This window comes from Bos mutus, chromosome 6, assembly GCF_027580195.1.
Source record: "Bos mutus isolate GX-2022 chromosome 6, NWIPB_WYAK_1.1, whole genome shotgun sequence".
Classification (NCBI taxonomy): domain Eukaryota; kingdom Metazoa; phylum Chordata; class Mammalia; order Artiodactyla; family Bovidae; genus Bos; species Bos mutus.
This window is the reverse complement of record NC_091622.1, coordinates 110,620,182-110,641,767: the sequence shown is the minus strand read 5'-3', so window position 1 is coordinate 110,641,767 and position 21,586 is coordinate 110,620,182. Positions and strand designations below refer to the sequence as shown.

Sequence of the window (21,586 nt, the reverse complement as noted above, 5' to 3'; positions counted from 1 at the left end):
TAACACTTTTGGGGGTTGTTGGTGGTGGCGATTCTGTTGCTAAGTCTTGCAACCTCATGCACACTGTAGCCCACCAGGCTCCTGTCTCCATGGGATTCTCCAGGCAAGAATACTGGAATGGATTGCCATTTCCTTCTCCAGGGGATCTTCCTGACTCAAGGATCAAATCCGAGTCTCCTTCATTGGCAGGTGGATTTTTTACCACAGAGCCGCCAGGGAAGCCCTTTGGGGATTACCTTTTAGCTTTAACTTTTAGGTTACTATTGCATTCGTGCATTCAGCTGTTAGTGGTATAAAGGTATGCACATGGCTCTGATGTTCAGGTCATTCAGTGGTTTTGCTCCAGCTGAACTTACAAAAGCACTAGATTGGGATATGCGGACGATCCTCTTAAGCCTCCATTCAAAACAATTAAAAAGACATCTTGGCATCTTTGTCATATATGCTAGGGCTCGCATTCTTACCCTTTTACAGGATAGGCTCCTGCTGGCTCTGAGCCATTCAGCATGACATTGATCACCCCAGAACTATCTCTTGCATACTGCAAAAAAGAAACAAGCATTTTGAGTTAGCCAAGACACCATTTTTCACCTATGAAATAGTCAACCGTTTTTTTTTTTCAATTAACAATCCTCAATACTGACAAGGATGTGATAAATCTGGTATTCCACAGAGCTAGAAGGGATGTAAATTGGCATATCTTGGAAAGCAAATTGCTTTGAAATGTGCAAACCTCATGCCTGTCATCTACCATCATAAAACAATACAGGACTCCCTTGCTGGTCCAGTGGTTAAGAATCTGCCTGCCGATACAGGGGACATGGGTTCAATCCCTGGTCTGGGAAGATCCCACAGGCCACCAAACAACTAAGTCCGTGCGCCCCAACTACTGAGCCTGTGCTCTAGAGCCTGGGCTCTGCAGGAATAGAAGCCACTGCAAAGAGAACTCCGACACCGCCACTGGAGAAAAGCCCCTTCAAGCAGCAACAAAGACCCAGCACAGCCAACATAAATAAAGAACTATTTTTAAAAAAATAAAAGAATCCAAAACTATCAGATTCCAACCCTGTATCAACCAGTGTACACTATCTTATGCTGCTGCCATTACAAACAGTCTCAAAAATCCCAGTGGCTTTAAACAAGAAAGGTTTATTTCATGCATATGCTACATGTGTATCACTGGTTTTCGGATTTGGGGTTTGGGTTTTCCTACATATGCTCCTGCTCTGGAACCCAAGTTGATGAAGTCTCCACATCTGCAGAGTCATAGTTTATCAGTGAAGGGAGAGAAAAGTGGCACGCCACAGACCAGTTCTTCAAGTCTTCCCCAGTGGCTCAGTGGTAAAGAACCTGCCTGTAATGTGGGAGCCACAGAAAATTCATGTTTGATCCTGGAGGTGGGAAGATCGCCTGGAGAAGGAAATGGCAAGCCACTCCAGTATCCTTGCCTGGAGAATCCCATGGACAGAGGAGCCTGGCGGGCTACAGTCCATGGGGTCCCAAAGAGTCAGACACGGCTAAAGTGACCTGGCGTGCATGCACGCACACACCCAGAAGTCAGGCAGTCACTCCTACTCATATCCTATTAGCCAACGCAAGTCACACAGAAGTAACTTCAAGAGACAGAATGAATGCGAAACACACGCCCAGACGATGAGCCAGAAATACTCAGGAAACATCACAAAGGATCCCCCGGTGCACAGAATTATACTGCAGCACGGTTTGTAACCAATCTAAAACGGTCAGCTACAGGGAAGGGTAAGTCCATCGTGGTACTCACACGTCTGAAATACAACCCAGCTGCTGGTAAAAGACTACGAAAGACTGGCCGTAGCCCAAGAAGTGCTTACATCCAGAGCAGTGTGTGAGATGAGATGGCTCGCGCTCAACTCTGTTCAAAATGAATGGGCAGGGACTTGGCTGGTGGTCCAGTGGCTAAGCCTCTTGTGCTCTCAGTGCAGGGGGCCAGGGTTCGATCCCAGGTCAGTGACCTGGCTCCCGTGTGCTGCAACTTGAAAATATCCTGCCTGTCACAACTGAGACTCAGTGGAGTCAAATAAATAAAGAAAAACACAAAAATGAATGGGCAGAAGTGTGGGAATCAGTCAACCCCCGAAATTCCTAAGGCAGACACAGGGCCAGAGAAATTCCCCAATCTCCTGCTCAGCACACTACTGGAGCATATAATTTCCCTGATAAAATGCTTCTTCTGGACTGAGGTGGAGCAGGGCAGGGCTGTCACGCAGATCTGAGATTCGCAAGGCCGGGCTTGTTCTCTGGCAGTGTTAAATGTAAGTTGCTCAGTCATGGACTCTGTGATTCCATGGACTGTAGCCTGCCTGGCTCCTCTGTCCATGGAATTCTCCAGGCAAGAACACTGGAGTAGGTTACCAATTCCTTCTCCAGGGGACCTTCCTGACTCGGGGATCGAACCCTGGTCTCCTGCATCACAGGTGGATTCTTTACCATCTGAACCACCAGGAGAGCCTGGCCGCCCAATACCGGCTGCAACACTCCGCTCCATGCCACCACACCTGTCTCAGCTTGCTTCCAAACATGCGAACATTCGAGGTTAAATCTGCAAATGCCAAAGTCTGATGACCACTGTGTTAAATGATTTGCTCTTAGGTAGCAGGAATGTGAATAACTAGTTTTTTTCTTTATACATTCTATAATTATCATTCTCTATCATGAGCAGCTATTAAACTGGTGATACAAAAAAAATTTTTTTTCATTAAAACAAAGCATGTCGGGACTTTCTTGGTGGTCCAGTGGTTAGGACGCCATTCTTCCACTGCAGGGGGCACAGGGTCAATGCCTGGTCGGGGAGCTAAGGTCCTGAATGCCACACGGCACAGCCAAGAAAAAGAAAAAGGAATGCAGATGCAGTGAGGCTGTATGAAGTCACAGTGTCCAGTTGCTGCACTTGTTAGCTCAGTAATTAGACGGATTAAGTTCCTTGGCCTCGTCACCAAGGCCTATCTGTAAAACAAGGGTAGTAAGAGTCTCTACCTATAGGATCGCTGTGATGATCAAATTATTTTAAATGATACTACTATTTATGGCATATTTCTCTGCCATGGTTCGGACCCTCTCCTCATCAGTATATCAATACTATATTATCTCACTTCACGTTCAGACTACCCAGCATATTCTGAGGGTTCATAAAATGTGTGTGTGTTTGTGTTAGTCACTCAGTCGAGTCCCACTCTTTGCAACTCCAATGGACTGCAGCCTGCCAGGCACCTCTGTCCATGGGATTTTCCAGGCAAGAATACTGGAGTGGGTTGCCAATTCCTTCTCCAGTCGTAAAGGTGAGCATGGTTACGAAACTCCCATTTCAGGGTTGGAGGTGGCTTGGAGCGCACTTTGAAATGGGGTAGGTCCACGGGTAACATTTGGGTTTCTCTGCATACAATGCTGATGTCACTCCTGTGTGGTCCTTAGGACCCCATGTTCAGATGATGATGCCACACACAGCCCCCCACTCCTCAATGAGGGGCTTGGGCAGCTCACCCCCTGGAGTGGTTCTGTACTCCAGGCAGAACCTGTGGGGAGCAGGCACAGACCGAGGGCTCCCCGGAGCTGGCAGGAGAGAGAGGAATAAGAACACCTTTGTCGGGAGCCACCCTCCGCTTAGTTCCAAACTGCCCCTGTAGCGGAAGATATAACAGAAGAGTCTCTTGCCCTGATGAACAGTGGCTCCGGTGGACACCTGGTGATCCAGGGCAGGAAATGAGACCGAAAGGGACACAGATAACCCTGAAAGGGGCTCAGTGGCAGGACCGGACATCGCCAGAGCCCTAGCCAATGCAGATAACAGTCAACTGCTCTTCGTCAGGCACTGAGCTAAAAATGTCACCTTCTTATTTGGAATCTTTGGTCTAATGCTGGTGGCAGGAAATGTAAGCTGCAGTCACTGGTGTTTTCTAGCTACTGATCGCTATCGATTCTGCTGATGATATTCTCCGTGGCCATTAGGGGACTGTGGGATTTCCCTGGTGGCTCAGACGGTAAAGCGTCTGCCTACAATGCAGGAGACCGGGGTTCAGTCCATGGGTCGGGAAGATCTGCTGGAGAAGGCAATGGCAATCCACTCCAGTACTCTTGCCTGGAAAAATCCCATGGACAGAGGAGCCTAGTAGGCTACAGTCCACGGGGTTGCAAAGAGTCGGACACGACTGAGTGACTTCACTTTCACTTTCTGCACCTCCAGTTTATCTCTGGTGTGTATCATCTCCTGCCCCAAGAATATCAGCCTTCTGGACGCCTCTGACCCCCACATATAGGTCTCAGGAGGCCCAGGTTCTCCCGTAAAGCAGGGATTACGCCACTTCACATCGCAACCAATATCACATTGATTTGAAACAGTAACAACAACCGCGACCCAACTGTAATAATAACAACTGTTTAAGATCCTCAGCTGAAGCTACTATTTAGAATATTTTCTCTGCGCCAGGCAATGCATTAAGCATTTCAGCTTCTTAAATCCTCAAGCCTTTATGGAGCAAAGAGGCTGAATCAGAACGTGGCAGAAAGTGAGACACAGGGAAATGAAGGACTGACGCGATGGCCCAGTGATGCCTCTGAACCCTCCGGCGCCCTCTTCACAGGTCCCACACCTGCTCTGCCGCCCAGCCGTGCACCCCAGGATTACCTGGATGGATGCACTTTTCCAGAAAGAATCCACAGGGTTGTTTTCGCAGTCTCCTGATGTTGGACAGGATTGGTAGTCGAGTCCTACAGGGCAGACAGACAGACACATTTCATTTCAAAGATTATAACAGGAAGGGATTTATTGAAAATATTTGCTGGGTCCACTATAGGTATAAAGAATTTTTAGTGGATTAAAAAAAAAATCTTTATTGAATTTGTTACAATATTGCTCCTGATTTATGTTTTGGCTTTATGGCCAAGAGGCACGTAGGATCTTGAGCCCTCTCCAACCAGGGCTCAAGCCCACATCCCCTGCTTTGGAAGGTAAAATCTTAACCACTGGGCCACCAGGGAAGTCCCTCCAACAAAATACATTGAACCGCATTCTACAGAACGTGTATGGGCTTAAAATTCATAGCTCTGTCTACCTAGGCCACAAGAAGCCTGGTGAGGAGCATCCAACCCCTGATAAGAAGACATTCGTCATTCTGCTCCACACAAATGTGAAGAAGGTGGAGAATTGAACAGATGGATTATTTCTCTGCTGGAGTTCTAGCCAGTGATACATATATTGATGTGTGTGTGCGTGCTCACTCAGTCCTGTCTGACTCTTTGCAACCCCATGGACCGTAGCCTGCCAGGCTCCTTTGTCCATGAAATTTTCCAGGCAAGAATACTAGAATGAATTACCATTTCCTACTCCAACATATATTCATATATATATATCCAAAATTATATATAATATCATAAATTATACACATATTAAAAATTATAAATATTTAAAATGTATATGCATTATATATATATACATATATATATATATTTGCTTTATTGGGAGAAATGTTTTCTGTAATTAGCACAAGTGTTGGAAATAAATACAAGAAAAACAGACCCAGACAATAACAGTCCTTAGCCAGAAAACAGAAATTTTATAACATTTAAAATATACAAAAACTTAAAATGTACGACGTTTAAAAATTTTAAGGGCAAAATTCAGCAGCTATATAATGGGATTTGTCCCCCATTTACACTATTTAAAAAAAAAAAAAGAAGGAGAAAGTGCTTATTGACAATTCATTCCAGGGAGGACCAAGCAGAGCACCATGAGAACTGCTTGAAGGGAAATGCATGATGATTCGTTGGCCCCTCTGGGTGTACCAGCATCACCAATTTGGAGGCTTCCCGAACCCCATCAGAGAAGGGTTTTTATGGAGATTTCATGATGTAGGTGTCACTGAGTCAGTCGTTGGTGATTGACTCAATCTCCAGTCCCACTCCCCTTCCCAGAGGACAGAGGACGGGGTTGAAAGTTCCAGCTTTCTAATGATGCCTCTGTGTTTTTGGCAAGCAGCCCCCATCAAAAGTCACCTAGGGGCTCCCAACCACCAGTCATCACGTTACTATACAAAAGGCGCTCTTATCCCTCCTCGATGCCAAGGTTTTCAAGAGCCTTACCAGAAACCAGGGGACCAAGACCTTCATTTCCATTATACCACAGTCTCCCTCTCTTCTGTCTAGTCAAAGCTATAGTTTTTCCAGTAGTCATGTAAGGATGAGAGAGACCACAAAGAAGGCGGAGTGCCGAAGAACTGATGCTTTCAAACTGTGGTGTTGGAGAAGACTCTTGAGAGTCCCTTAGACTGCAAGGAGGTCACACCAGTCAATCCTAAAGGAAATTAACCCTGAATATTCGTCAAGGCTGTATATTGTCACCCTGTTTATTTAACTTATATGCAGAGTACATCATGAGAAATGCTGGACTGGAAGAAACACAAGCTGGAATCAAGATTGCTGGGAGAAATATCAATAACCTCAGATATGCAGATGACACCACCCTTATGGCAGAAAGTGAAGAGGAACTCAAAAGCCTCTTGATGAAAGTGAAAGTGGAGAGTGAAAAAGTTGGCTTAAAGCTCAACATTCATAAAACAAAGATCATGGCATCCGGTCCCATCACTTCATGGCAAATAGATGGGGAAACAGTGGAAACAGTGTCAGACTTTATTTTTGGGGGCTCCAAAATCACTGCAGATGGTGACTGCAGCCATGAAATTAAAAGACGCTTACTCCTTGGAAGGAAAGTTATGACCAACCTAGATAGCATATTCAAAAGCAGAGACATTACTTTGCCAACAAAGGTTCATCTAGTCAAGGCTATGGTTTTTCCAGTGGTCATGTATGGATGTGAGAGTTGGACTGTGAAGAAGGCTGAGCGATGAAGAATTGATGCTTTTGAACTGTGGTGTTGGAGAAGACTCTTGAGAGTCCCATGGACTGCAAGGAGATCCAACCAGTCCATTCTAAAGGAGATCAGCCCTGGGATTTCTTTGGAAGGAATGATGCTAAAGCTGAAACTCCAGTACTTTGGCCACCTCATACAAAGAGTTGACTCATTGGAAAAGACTCTGATGCTGGGAGGGATTGGGGGCAAGAGGAGAAGGGGACAACAGAGGATGAGATGGCTGGATGGCATCACTGACTCGATGGACGTGAGTCTCAGTGAACTCCGGGAGTTGGTGATGGACAGGGAGGCCTGGCATGCTGTGATTCATGGGGTCGCAAAGAGTAGGACACGACTAAGCGACTGATCTGATCTGATCTGATCTGATTCATTGGAAGGACTGATGCTGAAGCTGAAGCTGAAGCTCCAATACCTTAGCTACCTGATGCAAAGAGTCAACTCATTAGAAAAGAACTTGATGCTGGGAAAGATCGAAGGCAAAAGGAGAAGAGGGCAGCAGAGGATAAGATGGTTAGATAGTATCACTGACTCAATGGACATGAATGTGAGCAAACTCTGGGAGATAGTAAAGGACAAGGAAGCCTGACATGCTGCAGTCCATGGGGTCAAAAAGAATAGGACATGACTGAGTGACCCAGTAACAACTCCCTCTCTTCGCAGTCTTTCCACCACGTTCCCCCTTCAGCCTCCCCACCTTCTGCAGAATAATCAAACTGTGGTCTCCTGATCACAGTCCACTGGAAGAATGTCCATGGCCGTTTGATCTGTACCCTGCCATGCTTCCCATCTCACTCAAAGTGAAAGCAAGCATCCTCAGTGTCCTGTGCCGTCTGGCCCTTTATTTCCCTAGCCTCATAGCCAACGACTTGCCTCTTCACTTACTGCCTGCCTTTCTGTTCCTTGAATCTGCCAGACACCCTCCCACCTCAGGGCCTTTGCACTTGCAGGAAGTGTTCTTCCTTGCGAGGAGCCGGCGTGAGGCACTCCGCCCATGGCAAAGGTCACGAGGAAGGAGGCTCAACATATGCAAAGGTGGGATCGAGCCTCAGGAGTCCCCCTGGAAATCCTCGAGCATCTACCCCCATAACCAGAGCCTGCCTACTTTACTACTTTGTGCTCTCATCTACACCTCTGACTTTGCCGGGGGCTGTCCCCCACCACCTCTTTCGGAGAAGGAGTTAACTTAGAGCTCCAGTTAATAATAATTCCTGGGCGTGATAGGAGTGTTTCAACCTACAAACTCCTCTGAAGGTTCTGTAGCCTGCCTGACAGGCTTGTCCGGCCACATGTGATTGCTCACAGCCTCCCAACCGTGAGAGGCATGAGATGCTTTAAACCTAAAAACAGGTTCTTTAGAGAAGTTAGAAAGCTATTAGTATAAGTATAATGGGCTGATTAGAAATTGTATTGGTGAAGGGTTTTTCATTTGTTGAGCCAATGTTTGTTGCTAAGTCTCCACATCCCCTGCCCTTACACACATTAATGAATATATAGAAGAAATAAGTATTAACTTTTGATATTAATCACATTAGACCTTAGGCTAAGTAAATTCTTTCCTTAACTAAAACCCACTACACCCTCACCCTATAGGAATGTAACTTTATTTGGGTGGCGTCTGTTTTAAGAATAATCACCCCTGGAGAAATAAGTGTCCTGGTTGACTGACCGCTGTCACAAGGAGAGGGTCATAAATTGTCAGCAGGCCCCCTGGCCAGAAGATGATGTAACACCCCTAAGACCTCTGTATACATTTGTATGAAGCACCTGACTTTGATAAAAGTCAGGACTGCTGACCCCGCGTGACTTTTGCATAACATCTCAGTGTATAAAAGTAGACCATGGAAAATAAAGAATTGGGATCAGTTTCTCGAAATACTGGTCTCCCCATGTCGCTCTCTCTTTCAAACTCTGGCTGAGTCTCCATCTGGAGTGCGGAGCCCGCCATGCTTACTAAGTATGCCTGGGCTTCTAAGATCCGACCAGGGAGGCCTCAGTGTCTCCTCTCCTTCAGGAGAACGGAAAGACGCCTGCGGCCTACGTAAGTGGTGCAAGCTTCTTGTCTTGAAGTTTTATTGGTTTCCCGCGTAAACCAAGCTACTCAGCCTCTTTTCTCCACTGAATTTTCCTGCTGAGCTATCCTCATTCTATTACTCTTTATATCTCTAATTAATATTTAAATAAGTCGCCGACGCCGTCCCCGCTTCGAATACCCTGGATCAGCCGGGGCTGGACCTCGGCACTTCCTCATCTCCTTCAGCCCTCTACTCAAATACCAGCCTCTCAGTGAGGCCTTTTCTGGACCCATGTAAAACTGCAAGGCTTTCCTCTCCCTTCCCCATCAGCCAGCACTCCCTACCCTCTATTCCCTATTTGGTTTTTCTCCATAGCCTTCTGTAGTATGGCAGACTATAGCATACTTCATAGTATGGCAGACTATAAATTATCACTTGCCTATTTATGGTCTTATCTTCACCCCCGTAAGGATCAGGTGTTGATTTGATGGTTTGTTCTCTCTTGTGCTCCTAGTGCCTAGAAGAGCAAACACTGGCGTGGAGCAAGTACTCTACGAACTTTAAGATGGATGAATGAATGGAGGAGAAACAGAACTGAGCTTAGGTTAACATTTTTTTTTTTTAACTTTCTTAAAAACTTTTATTGGTGTATAGTTTCCTTAATCATGTTGTGTTAGTTTCTGCTGTGCAGCAAAGTGAATCAGCTATGTGTGTGTGAGTGGCTCAGTTGTGTCTGACTTTTTGCAACACCAGGGACTGTAGCCAGTCAGGCTTCTCTGTCCATGGGATTTCCCAGGCAAGAGTACTGGAGTGGGTTGCCATTTCCTTCTCCAGGGGCTCTTCCCAACCCAGGAATTGAACCTGGGCCTCCTACATTGCAGGTGAATTCTTTACTGAGTCAGCTATACATATACATATATCTACTCTCTTGGATTTCCTTACCATTTAGGTCACCACAGAGCACTGAGTAGAGGTCCCTGTGCTCCACAGTAGGTTCTCATTAGTTGTCTATTTTATACACAGTAAGCTAACTTTTATGTATAGTAAGTTAACCTATAAGTTATACACGGTAAGTTAACCCATCAGTAAGGACTGATGCTGAAGCTGAAACTCCAATATTTTGGCCACCTGATGTGAAGAACTGACTCCTTGGAAAAAACCCTGATGCTGGGAAAGATTGGAGGTAAGAGGAAAAGGGGATGACAGAAGATGAGATGGTTGGATGGCATCACCGACTCGATGGACATGAGTTTGAATAAGCTCTGGGAGTTGGTGATGGACAGGGAGGACTGGGGTGCTGCAGTCCATGGAATTGCAAAGAGTCAGACATGACTGAGCGACTGAACTGAAGTTAACGTTTAAAGTGACTCCAATACCCAGGGAGGAAGACTCTCCAGTCTTCACGAAAGGGCCACCTCCCTGCACCCACTTCTTTGCTGGCCTTGCTCCTGCTCAGTGTGTAAGACTCACCGAGAACTAAGAGCCTCGGGAAGCTTCTGGAGTCTCGGATCCAGGCTGGTGTCTCTCTCTGCTTACTCCTGACTGCCCAGTTCTTCTTGCCTCAGAGTACACATCTCTGGACTAAATGGCCCGCCCCCACCTACCACGAAGGCTACAAGCTCCTGAGGGCAGAGACCGCTGTATCGCCAGCGGGAGTCGTTGAATGAGACGTGTCTGCATTACCATCAGGTCAGCTTCTGTGACTTTAACTTTCATTGTGATTTCGCCAACTACAAGTTGGCACTTTCCATCCACCTCTACAAGGATTAAATCATGAGCCGCTGCAGTTGCTGCCCTTCAACACCCCTTGAAAAGAGTTTAGGGTGGAGATCAAGAATGAGACGCTCTGTGCTCCGGGAAAAACTGGCAGAACAGGTCTTCGGATAGTCAGATATTTTCAAGAGATTTTAACGAACCCAATTCTTGCATCTCCTCGTACCTAGAAAAGCACTAAAATCCTTCGTGGTGATGTCTGCTCCTCGTGACTGGCAGCCAGTCTTTGCCAAAGTGAGTGCCTGACTGTATGCACCCCCTGCACTGAAATCATACATAACACTGACCTTCCCCATGGCCTCTTTAGAGCAGTTTCTCAGAGCTATCTGAAATGCTGTCTCCCAGATTATAGTTTTCATGTTGCCCTAAATAAAACTGACTCACAGCTCTAACACTGTGCATTTTCTTTTTCAGTTAACAATCTGAATTTCAAAATATTGGCTAGTGGTCTGGTGTGGTTTCAGAACCAGTGGGAAGAGGGGTGAATCTTGGTCCCAGTTCCTCAAGTCATTTAACTGCCTTCAGCCTCAGTTTACCCCTCTAAGGATAGTGAGACAGAGTCATGCAGGACTGAAGTCAGACGGTGTAACTGTGCTGCTAACATGCTGCGCACTCCTGAGCTACTGTGTCAGCCTTGCTGTGCCTCAGTTTCCTCGTTTGTCAGAATAGGAATCAGGAGAGGACTGTCCCATGGGGCCGTTGCAGGGATTCAATGAATTAATACAGTAACTCCCCTACTACAAAGCTTCAAGTTGCGAACTTTCAAAGATGTGAGTGTGCGTCTGGTTCCAGCAAGGAACCCTAACCTGTACCATCTTCAACGGGCGTGAGTGAAATCACAGCTTGCCCTCCGTCTCCTATTGCTGATGATCTTTCAGCTCTACCATCTCTCACTTCCTCTCTCTCTTCCGGTCAGTAACTCTTCTTGCCTGTTGACTGGATGCCAGCCCGGGTATGCCAGCTGTTGTCCTCTACTTTTCAAGGTATTGTACTATAAGGTTAAAAATGTCTTCTTTATTCTTGTGTTTGTTTTTTATGTATTGTTTGTGTGAAAAGTATTATGAACCTATCACAATACAGTACTATATAGCTGTGTTAGTCATGTACCTAGCTTACCTTATTGGAGTTAACGAACACACTCTTGAAATGTAACTCGTTCATATGTAGGGAACATACTGCATATGTAAAGTGCTTAGAACAGCACCTAGCAAAGATGGATGCTCCCTATTACTGTTATTAATTATTATTATTATGACCACTTTACCTGGGAGGGTTTGAGGGCAATCAGATGAGATAAATGCATATGAAAGCATTTAACAAAAATGGCAAATGCATTGAAAGTCACTCAGTCGTGTCTGACTCTTTGCAATCCCATGGATTATACAGTCCATGGAATTCTCCAGGCCAGAATACTAAAGTGGGTAGCTTTTCCCTTCTCCAGGGGATTTGCCCAACCCAGAGATCGAACCCAAGTCTCCTGCACAGCAGGAGCATTCTTTAAGCTGAGCCACCAAGGAAGCCCAAGAATACTGGAGTGGGTAGCCTGTCCCTTCTCCAGAGGATCTTCCCAACCCAGGAATAGAACCAGAGTCTCCTGCATTACAGGCAGTTTCTTTACCAGCTGAGCTACCAGGGAAGTCCCATAGTAGATAGGAACACTGACTTTTCTTGCGATACATGCAGAAGTCTTACCTGAGGCATTTGTCTGTCGACACCAGTTCAAGAAATCTCCAACCCTGCCATACAGAATGTTGCAGAGCGGTACAAAGCGGCGGCCATTCTCTCCAAAGCTGGTGACAAGGAGGTGGTTGTTTTCCCAGAACAGGGACTGAGGAAAAATCAGCACAAAATGAAAACATAAAACCACAACAGATTCCTTCAGGCACAGCATCATCAAGACAAGTCAAGACAATCATTTTTCATTCAACTGAGACTTGCCTTATGACAGGCAAACATTATCTTTGTCTTTATTGACCCCTTGGAGAAGGCTACCAACTCTCTTCTCTTTATTGCAGATGTGTGTTAGTTGCTCAGTAGTGTCTGACTCTTTGCCACCCCATGGGCTGTAGCCTGCTGGGCTCCTCTGTCCATGGGATTCTCCAGGCAAGAATACTGGAGTGGGTTGCCATTTCCTTCTCCAGGGGAACTTCCTGACCCAGGAATTGAACCCAGGTCTCCCGCATTGCAGGCAAATACTTTACCAACTGAGCTACATGGGAAGCCCAACCCAGGGATCAAATCTGGGTCTTCCAGATTGCAGGCAGATTCTTTACCATCTGAGCCACCAGCAAACCTTTTTATTACAAGGGTAGCATACAAATCAGAGAAGGCAATGGCACCCCACTCAGGTACTCTTGCCTGGAAAATCCCATGGACGGAGGAGCCTGGTAGGCTGCAGTCCATGGGGTCGCATAGAGTCGGACACGACTGAGCGACTTCACTTTTACTTTTCACTTTCATGCATTGGAGAAGGAAATGGCAACCCACTCCAGTGTTCTTGCCTGGAGAATCCCAGGGACAGGGAAGCCTGGTGGACTGCCGTCTATGGGGTCACACAGAGTCAGACACGACTGAAGCGACTTAGCAGCAGCAGCATACAAATGCTAATGAAATATTTTCCCAGCAGTGAAAAAAAGTAGATAGGTATTCCCTGATGGCTTAGATGATGGCTCAGACAGTGGCAACACAGGAGATCTGGGTTCAATCCCTGGGTCGGGAAGATTCCCTGGAGAAGGGATTGGCTACCTACTCTAGTATTCTTGCCTGGAGAACCCATGGATAGAGGAGCCTGGTGGGCTATAGTCCATGGGGTTGCAAAGAGTTGGACGTGGCTGAGTGATTAACACACACCAGCTCTCTTCCCTTTATTGCAAGGGTAACATGAAAATGTTAACAAAATATTTTCCCAGCAGTAAAAACAAAGTAGGTAGGTAGATACATATATAGAGGCTTCCCTGGTGGGCCAGTGGTAAAGAATCCGCCTGCTGATGCAAAAGACACAGTTCAATCCCTGGGTGGGGAAGATTCCCCTAGAGGAGGAAATGGTAACCCACTCCAATATTCTTGCCTGGGAAATCCCATGGACAGAGGAGCCTGGTGGCCTACAGTCCGTGGGGTCACAAAGATTTGGACATGACTTAGTGACTAAGCACACATACACACACACACACATATACTTACATTTTCTAGTACTTAAAAAATGATTGAATTTTTTTTTTTTTAATCAAGGGACCTGGGTTCGAATCTTGGGTCTGTCACACCCTAAATGTGTGATCGTGAACACAGCAAGTCATTTCCCTTTGCCTCAGTTTCCACACGTAGAAAATAGTGAGTATGAACCCTTTCTCTTCTCTCACAGCTGTGCCTAAGATGACGTACAATCACAGATGGATTCCTAAAGGGTAAGATGCCTCAAAAACACATTGCTTTTAGATTATACTTTATAGTTTTCTCCTATAAAGTTCCAGTGTTTCCAGATACTAATAACACAAATAACAATATTCCCCTCATCACACCATCATATCCTCAGTATCCCAACCAGGGGCTTGGTCTAGACTGGATGCTACCCAAGGGCAGACTGTGTTCCCCATTGCAACTGAAACCCTGAGAACAACGCCTGGTACATAAGAAAGGCGCGGTGTTTATGAGTCTATCAGTCAAAGTCTATGAGAAAGGAGAACAAACACAGCAGCTCCCAGGCACTTCCCTGAGCGTTCCCAGGTGGCGCTAGTGGGAAAGAACCCAGCTGCCAATGCACCTAAGAGATGCAGGTTCCATCCCTGGGTCAGGAAGATCCCCTAGAGAAGGGGATGACAACCCACTCCAATATTCTTGCCTGGAGAATCCCATGGACAGAGGAAGCTGGTGGGCTACAGTCTATGGGGTCACAAAGAGTCAGCCATGACCGGCAACTTAGCACGCATGCATGCAGGCACTTTTCTGGCAGGCCAATGGCTACGACTCTGCACTTCCACTGCAGGGGTTGAGGGTTTGATTCCTAGTCAGGGAACTGAGATCCTTCGTGCTGCACAGCACAGCCAAAAGAAAAGAAAACACAGTAACAGCTCCTCTTCTCACTGACAGAGCAACTGCAAGATTCAAATGGCAACATATATTCAAAAAGCACATTTTCAGCCTATTATACGTTTGAACCTCCCAGTTCCATTCACCTGCCTTTACCTAAAAAAAAACCAAACAAACAAAACCAGTCAGATGTTTTCATTTGTAAACATCAGTGCTACATGACTTTACAATTTAAAGATTTTATGTCAAAAATAAATATGTCCTTCATTAAGAAAAAAAGAATTTATGTCAGAGAAATAAAAATGGTATCTAGCTTTCTCTAAACTCAAGGTGTTGTTCTAAACAAGCAGTTTACAAGGATGTTTTCATTTACTTTCACTGTATTAGGGATTAGAGTGCAGACAGGATACACACACGTAAGCCACTTGTGTACATGTTAACCAGTTTCTTAAAGAAACTGGGCCTGAATGGACATCATCTTAAGGCCTGATGAGGGGAGGGACTGGCCTCCTGGAAGGATATTGGGAGGGGGTTTTCTGAAGTCCTCAATGTTCAAGCCTCTGGGGTAGGTTAGGATGGAGATTGTTCAGAACTGGCCAGGTGCAGCGGTCCCGTGGGAAACGTGTGGTGACACCCTGATGTTCTAGTGGTTCCTGCACACTGAGTTCTTGACTTAAGAAAGCACCTTCTGCCCACGACAGGCAGGAGACCCAGGGGCACAAGTGAAGACAGAGCCACCTTCCCACCAGCCAACTGGCACTCCTTGTGAGTTGGCTGCTTGATGAAGCAGAGCAGTGTCCAAAGGTAGGGTTACCTTGTCTCTGGGAATGGAGTGTCTGGAGAGGTTAATAAAAAGGTCATAATCCGAGGGGAGCACAGAACAGGGATCCTTATCCAGCACCACTTTAAAGGCTTCCCAGATGGCTGTGCAGTTCTTGTCCCTGCAGAAAAGCACATGTTTGTTTGGGTTTTTTGTTTGTTTGTTTGTTCATTTTTTAAGACTACATTCCAGTGTGATACATTTCCTCTTTTCTCTCCAAGTGTTTTTATGAGCAATTTTGTCAAATATCAGCACTGCAGAAGTGCGCATACAAAAAAGACAGAAAATTGCCATGACTCATGCATTAACCCCAATTCAGGAGAGGAAGGAAAATAACTTTGGTAATGGATTTAGAAAGCTGACAGTAGAATTGTCTTTCAGAGGCGCCACATACATCTTGTGCAACTTAGAACAGGCTCACAGAGGTGGCAGAGAATGCAGGGAGCTAGAAGGAGAAGATCCCGATAAATCACATGGGCTCCTGGCTTCAGGTGCCCCTTCACTTAGACACAGGTGCATCTTGGGCTTGGAGGCCAGGTGAGATCAGGTGGACAGGCAGGACCTCCTGTTAGTAAAATCAGGAGTGAGGACCAAGTGTGGAAAAGGGTTTCCACCTCCCGCTAGGAAGGAAGCATGACCTCCAGAGCCCTCAGGAACGCCTAAGTCCCGCCTGGCTTTCCAAAAACATTTCCCACGCCTTTCCTACCTGTTATTTCTCACGCTGGGCAGTGAATAGCATGGGTGTTCCCTGCGTTACTCTCTGTTCTTTTTTATTTGCCTAAAATGCGTCTCAATAAAAACAAATGGCACAAAAAAGGGGCCTTGTGAAAACTGAAAAGGTGTGTCCCAAGAAGGAACAAAAATTACTAAGAACCACAGTGCTGGCAAGAGAGACTCAGACTTTTAAACGCCCTCTAAATGACAAGATGTGAAATTTGAACTCTCCAAGTAGCTGGGCTCCCGGAATTCCAGCTGGGGACCACGTTCCTGGGTCTGAGCATTCTGCTTATATTTTAAGCTGGTTGCGATCCAAACACACCGCTGCCTCATCCCCATCCACGAGCCCCCACATACACCCTTCTCTTCATCTTTACAGACTCACACACACACACACACACACACACACACACACACACGACTCACCTCCAGACCCCTACAGCGCACTCAAGCACCCAGTAGATTCCCCACCCCCCTCCCTCTTTATCCCACACCCCTCCCCATTTGTCCCACCCCCATCCCCCTTTTTCCCACCCCTCCCCCTTTATCCCATCCCTCTGCCTTTGCCTCACTCCCCTCTCCCTTTATCCCTCCCCTCCCCTTTATCCCCCCCGCCGCCCCGTTCCCTCCCACTTTGTCCCACCCCACCCTTTTTCCCCCCACTCCCCTCCCCCTCCGGCTCCCTAGCCCCCAGCCACGCTCACCGCAGCTCCGGGTTCTGCAGTGCGATCTGCTCGGCGCAGCGGCCCAGGAAGATGCTCTGCAGGCGCGGGGTGGTACCCGGCCCGCTCCAGGGCGCACCCGCAGCGCCGGCGACCTGGGGCCACCGCAGATGCAGCAGCAGCAGCAGCAGCAGCGCCGGCCGCGGGCGCCCCCCGCGCGCGCGCCCCGGGCCAGCCATCGCGGGCACTTTGGGCGACTCTGCTCTGGGACCCGCCCCTCCCCTCCCAGCCGGGTTCTCCCCGAGCTGCCCCCGCGCCGCGCTCTTCGCCCAATCGGCACCCGCGCTCACTTCCTGTCCCCCACTTTCTGCTTCAGCTCCGGGATCGAGTTGGGACATCACTCTGGGCAGGACTGTTGCCCTCAGCTAACCGTGTCCGGAGTCCACCGGGAGGGAGCTCTCAAGAAGAAGCCGGGTTGGAGAAGGACGAGTTCAGTCCCCCAAGGGAAGATGTTTCCAAGTTTCACACAGACAGCTTTCAAAGACGCCCTCTTTCTCAACGGCCCAATAATAAGTGAATGATGTTTGCTTTCTCTTATTTATTACGAAGTGCCAAGCCTTAGTGCCAAACATGCATATTTTTATTACTAAATATACAAGCATGCATATTTATTACTAAGTGCCAAGCATGCATATTTTTCATTGCCTTTTCACAATTCCTCTCTGAGCTAGGCTTATCACTCCCGTTTACAGGTGAGTAACTTCAGGGAAATGAAATCGAATGTTAAGATTCCTTTCCAGATAGATGCAGAATTCCTGAGATATCAGTGCAGGGAGCAAAGATTATCAGAACTCCAGGTGGAGGGCCAAGTCCTCAGTCCCTCCGTGATGATAGCTTTGAACTGAGTGCCTGGCAGACACGTGATAAATGTGGGAGGTCTGTGAGAGGTAAGGTGGGAGGATTCTAGAATTTACATGATTAAATTTACATTTAATAAATTTAACTTTTAATAAATAATTTACATTATTAAATTTAATAATTGACAGTATTTACATTATTAAAGTTTTATTTTAATCTCCTTTTTTTGTTTTTGAAATTTTAGTCAAAATCTGCATTGTCCTATCCAGTCCCTTCATAACTGAAGTCCACTTTCTAGAAATAAGCATTTAATATTTTTTCAGCAGGTTTTTTTCCCCCTGATATTGACTTCCACGTTTCCAAATAATAAACCTATATGCTGTTTCTTGATGTTTCCATCTTGGATAGTATCTTTGACTTCCCACCGTGGAAAAGGAAATTTGAACTTTAACTCCACATATCCTCAAAAGGCAGCCTTAGGACTTCCCTGGAGGTTCAGCAGCCAAGACTTCATGCTTCCAATGCAGGGAGCCTAGGTTCGATCCCTGGTCAGGGAACTAGATCCCACAAGCTGCAACTAGAAGTTTGCATGCCACAGCTAAAGATCTCCCACGCTGCAACTAAAGATCTCCCATGCTGCAATAAAGACCTCGTTGCAGTCAAATACACTGGGGGGAAAATGCAGCCTTCTGTATCTTTCTTTAAGCAAGTCTTTTTTTTTTAAAGATTTATTTATTTTTATTATGGCTTCCTTTGTAGCTCAGTTGGTAAAGAATCTGCCTGCAGTGCAGGAGACCCAGGTTTGATCCCTGCCTGGAGAAGGAAACGGCAACCCACTCCAGTATCCTTGCCTAGAAAATCTCATGGACACAGAAGCCTGGTGGGCTGCAGTCCATGGGGTCACAAAGAGTCAGGCATGACTGAGCGACTAACACTTACGTACTTACTATTATGGCTGCACTGGGTCTTGGTTGCTGCCTGCAGTCTTTCTCTAGTTGCAGTGAGCAGGGGCTACTCTCTAGTTGCGGTGCACAGGTTTCTCCTTGACGTGGCTTCTCTCCTTGCGGAGGACAGGTTGTAGAGCTCAGGCGCTTCAGTCTTGCGGTGTGTGGGCTTAGCTGCTCCGAGGCATGTGTGATTGTCCCAGACCAGGGCTCGTTGGCAGGCGGATTCTTTACCACTGAGCCACTAGGGAAGCCCCCAGGTAGTTTGTATCAAAAGCTTTCACTCCATAAGCAGCATTTACATTATTACGACTTGTGAGTATGTAATACTTTGGCCACCTGATGCGAAGACCTCACTCATTGGAAAAGACCCTGATGCTGGGGTTGATTGAAGGCGGGAGGAGAAGGGAACGACAGAGGATGAGATGGCTGGATGGCATCACAAACTTGATAGACATGAGTTTGAGTGAACTCTGGGAGTTGGTGATGGACAGGGAGGCCGGCGTGCTGCAGTCCATGGGGTCACAGAGTCGGACAGGACTGAGCGATTGAACTGAACTGAACTGCGAGTATTATTCATGGCTGAATTATAGTATTCTATGGTTCTATTTCCTTTCTTGTGAATTTCATGCTTACCCAGGAAGGAGTCCCTGTCTTTCTCCCACAGTTCCCCACCACTGGCTTATTTGTTTGCTTGGTATAATATGTACACTTATGATTATGGTCAAATTCTCTACAAGGCTTGTAAATCTCTCAATGCATTTTAAAGCATCAGTCAATATTTCAGGTGTCTCACGCTCTCTCTCTTTTCGTTTCTTGGAAACATCCTTTCTTGTCCAGTTTACTGTCCCAATCTGAGCTCACTGCTCTCAAGTTGCAGTGTAGTTGTCTTGCAGTGGTCCAGGAAGATACTGGTTTTCCTCTCTTGAGTTGATGTCCTGTTTCCTAGATCTCCTGTCTTCTTTCTTGTTTTTTTAGATCGCATTTGAGTTTGGTTGGAGAGAATTTTAAGTTGAAAATCATTTTCCCTCAAAATTTTGAAGGCAGTGCACCATTGTTTTCTGATGTCTATATTATTGTTGAAAGAGCCAAGGCCATTTTCCTAATCCTGTTTATTTGACTTTCTCTCTGGAAGTCTTTAGGATAAATCTCAAGAGTATGAAATTTCAGAGATGAACTTGAGAGCAAGCCATTTCCGTTCATTGTGCTGACAGCTCTAGGAAGGATGTTTTCAAGAAAAAAAAAAAAAGATAGAGAGAGACAGAGTGAAAGAAATCACCTGAAGTATTAACTAATACTTTTGAATGCATTGAGAGATTTATACATCTTGCAGATAATTTAACCATGATTACAAATGTATGTGTTAACAGAATACCAAGCAAATAAACTTAGGAGAAGGGAGACAATTATTAGCTCTAAGTTAAGCAAGTTTACAAGAAAAAAACATAATCACAGAATACTCTAAGCTCACCTATGAATAATATTCATGAGACGCAATAATGTAAATGCTGACTACTGCTTTAATGCTTACATCTAGAAAATAGAAAGAATTCAACAACTCAAAAATAAGAAAAACCACCCAAATTTTTAAATGGCATCTGCTATTAAAATATGAGCAGACACCTCACCAAGGAAGATATTTTACTACTAGCAATTTGCCAAAGAAAAACATGAAAATATGTCTGGAGTAGCAGGCAAATTTGGCCTTGGAGTACAAATTGAAGCAGGGCAAAGACTAACAGAGTTTTGCCAAGAGAACGCACTGGTCATAGCAAACAGCCTCTTCCAACAACACAGGAGAAGACTCTGCACATGGACATCACCAGATGGTCAACACCAAAATCAGATTGATTGTATTCTTTGCAGCCAAAGGTTGAGAAGCTCTATAAAGTCATCAAAAACAAGACTGGGAGCCGACTGTGGCTCAGATCATGAACTCCTTATTCCAAAATTCAGACTTGAAGAAAGTAGGGAAAACCACTAGATCATTCGGGTATGACCTAAATCAAATCCCTTATGACTATACAGTGGAAGTGAGAAATAGATTCAAGGGATTAGAGCTGATAGAGTGCCTGAAGAACATTGGACGGAGGTTCCTGACATTGTACAGGAGGCAGTGATCAAGACCATCCCCAAGAAAAAGAAATGCAAAAAGGCAAAATGGTTGTCTGGGGAGGCCTTACAAATAGCTGAGAAAAGAAGAGAAGCTAAAGGCAAGGAAGATAAAGAAAGATATACCCATTTGAATGCAGAGTTCCAAAGAATACCAAGGAGAGAGAAGAAAGCCTTCCTCAGTGATCAATGCAAAGAAATAGAGGAAAACAATAGAATGGGAAAGACTAGAGATCTCTTCAAGAAAATTAGAGATACCAAGGGAATATTTCATGCAAAGATGGGCACAATAAAGGACAGAAATGGTATGGACCTAACAGAAGCAGACGATATTAAGAAGAGGTGCCAAGAATACATAGAAGAATTATACAAAAAAAGATCTGTGTGATCCAGATAACCACAATGGTGTGATCATTCACCTAGAGCCAGACATCCTGGAATGTGAAGTCAAGTGGGCCTTAGAAAGCATCACTACAAACAAAGCTAGTGGAGGTGATGGAATTCCAGCTGAGCTATTTCAAATCCTAAAAGATGATGCTGTGAAAGTGCTACACTCAATATGCCAGCAAATTTGGAAAACTCAGCAGTGGTCACAGGACTGGAAAAGGTCAGTTTTCATTCCAATCCCAAAGGCAATGCCAAAGAATATTCAAACTACTGCACAATTGCACTCATCTCACACGCTAGCAAAGTAATTCTCAAAACTCTCCAAGCCAAAAAAAAAAAAAAAACTCTCCAAGCCAGGCTTCAATAGTACATGAACCCTG

General features: G+C 45.8%; 1 protein-coding gene across 1 annotated transcript in view; it reads right to left on the bottom strand.

Moving 5' to 3' along the window:
- The window catches only part of BST1 (bone marrow stromal cell antigen 1), a 29,792-nt gene extending 12,639 nt beyond the window's left edge, over positions 1–17,153 (bottom strand). Inside the window, exons 1-5 of the mRNA XM_070371879.1 lie at positions 16,948–17,153; positions 15,521–15,647; positions 12,376–12,511; positions 4,658–4,740; positions 465–541 (exon numbers count right to left, since the gene is read on the bottom strand). Coding sequence (XP_070227980.1) covers positions 465–541; positions 4,658–4,740; positions 12,376–12,511; positions 15,521–15,647; positions 16,948–17,144 — 620 coding nt within the window. The 5' untranslated portion in view covers positions 17,145–17,153. The remainder of the gene's footprint in view (positions 1–464; positions 542–4,657; positions 4,741–12,375; positions 12,512–15,520; positions 15,648–16,947) is intronic.
- Positions 17,154–21,586: the final 4,433 nt, after the last annotated feature.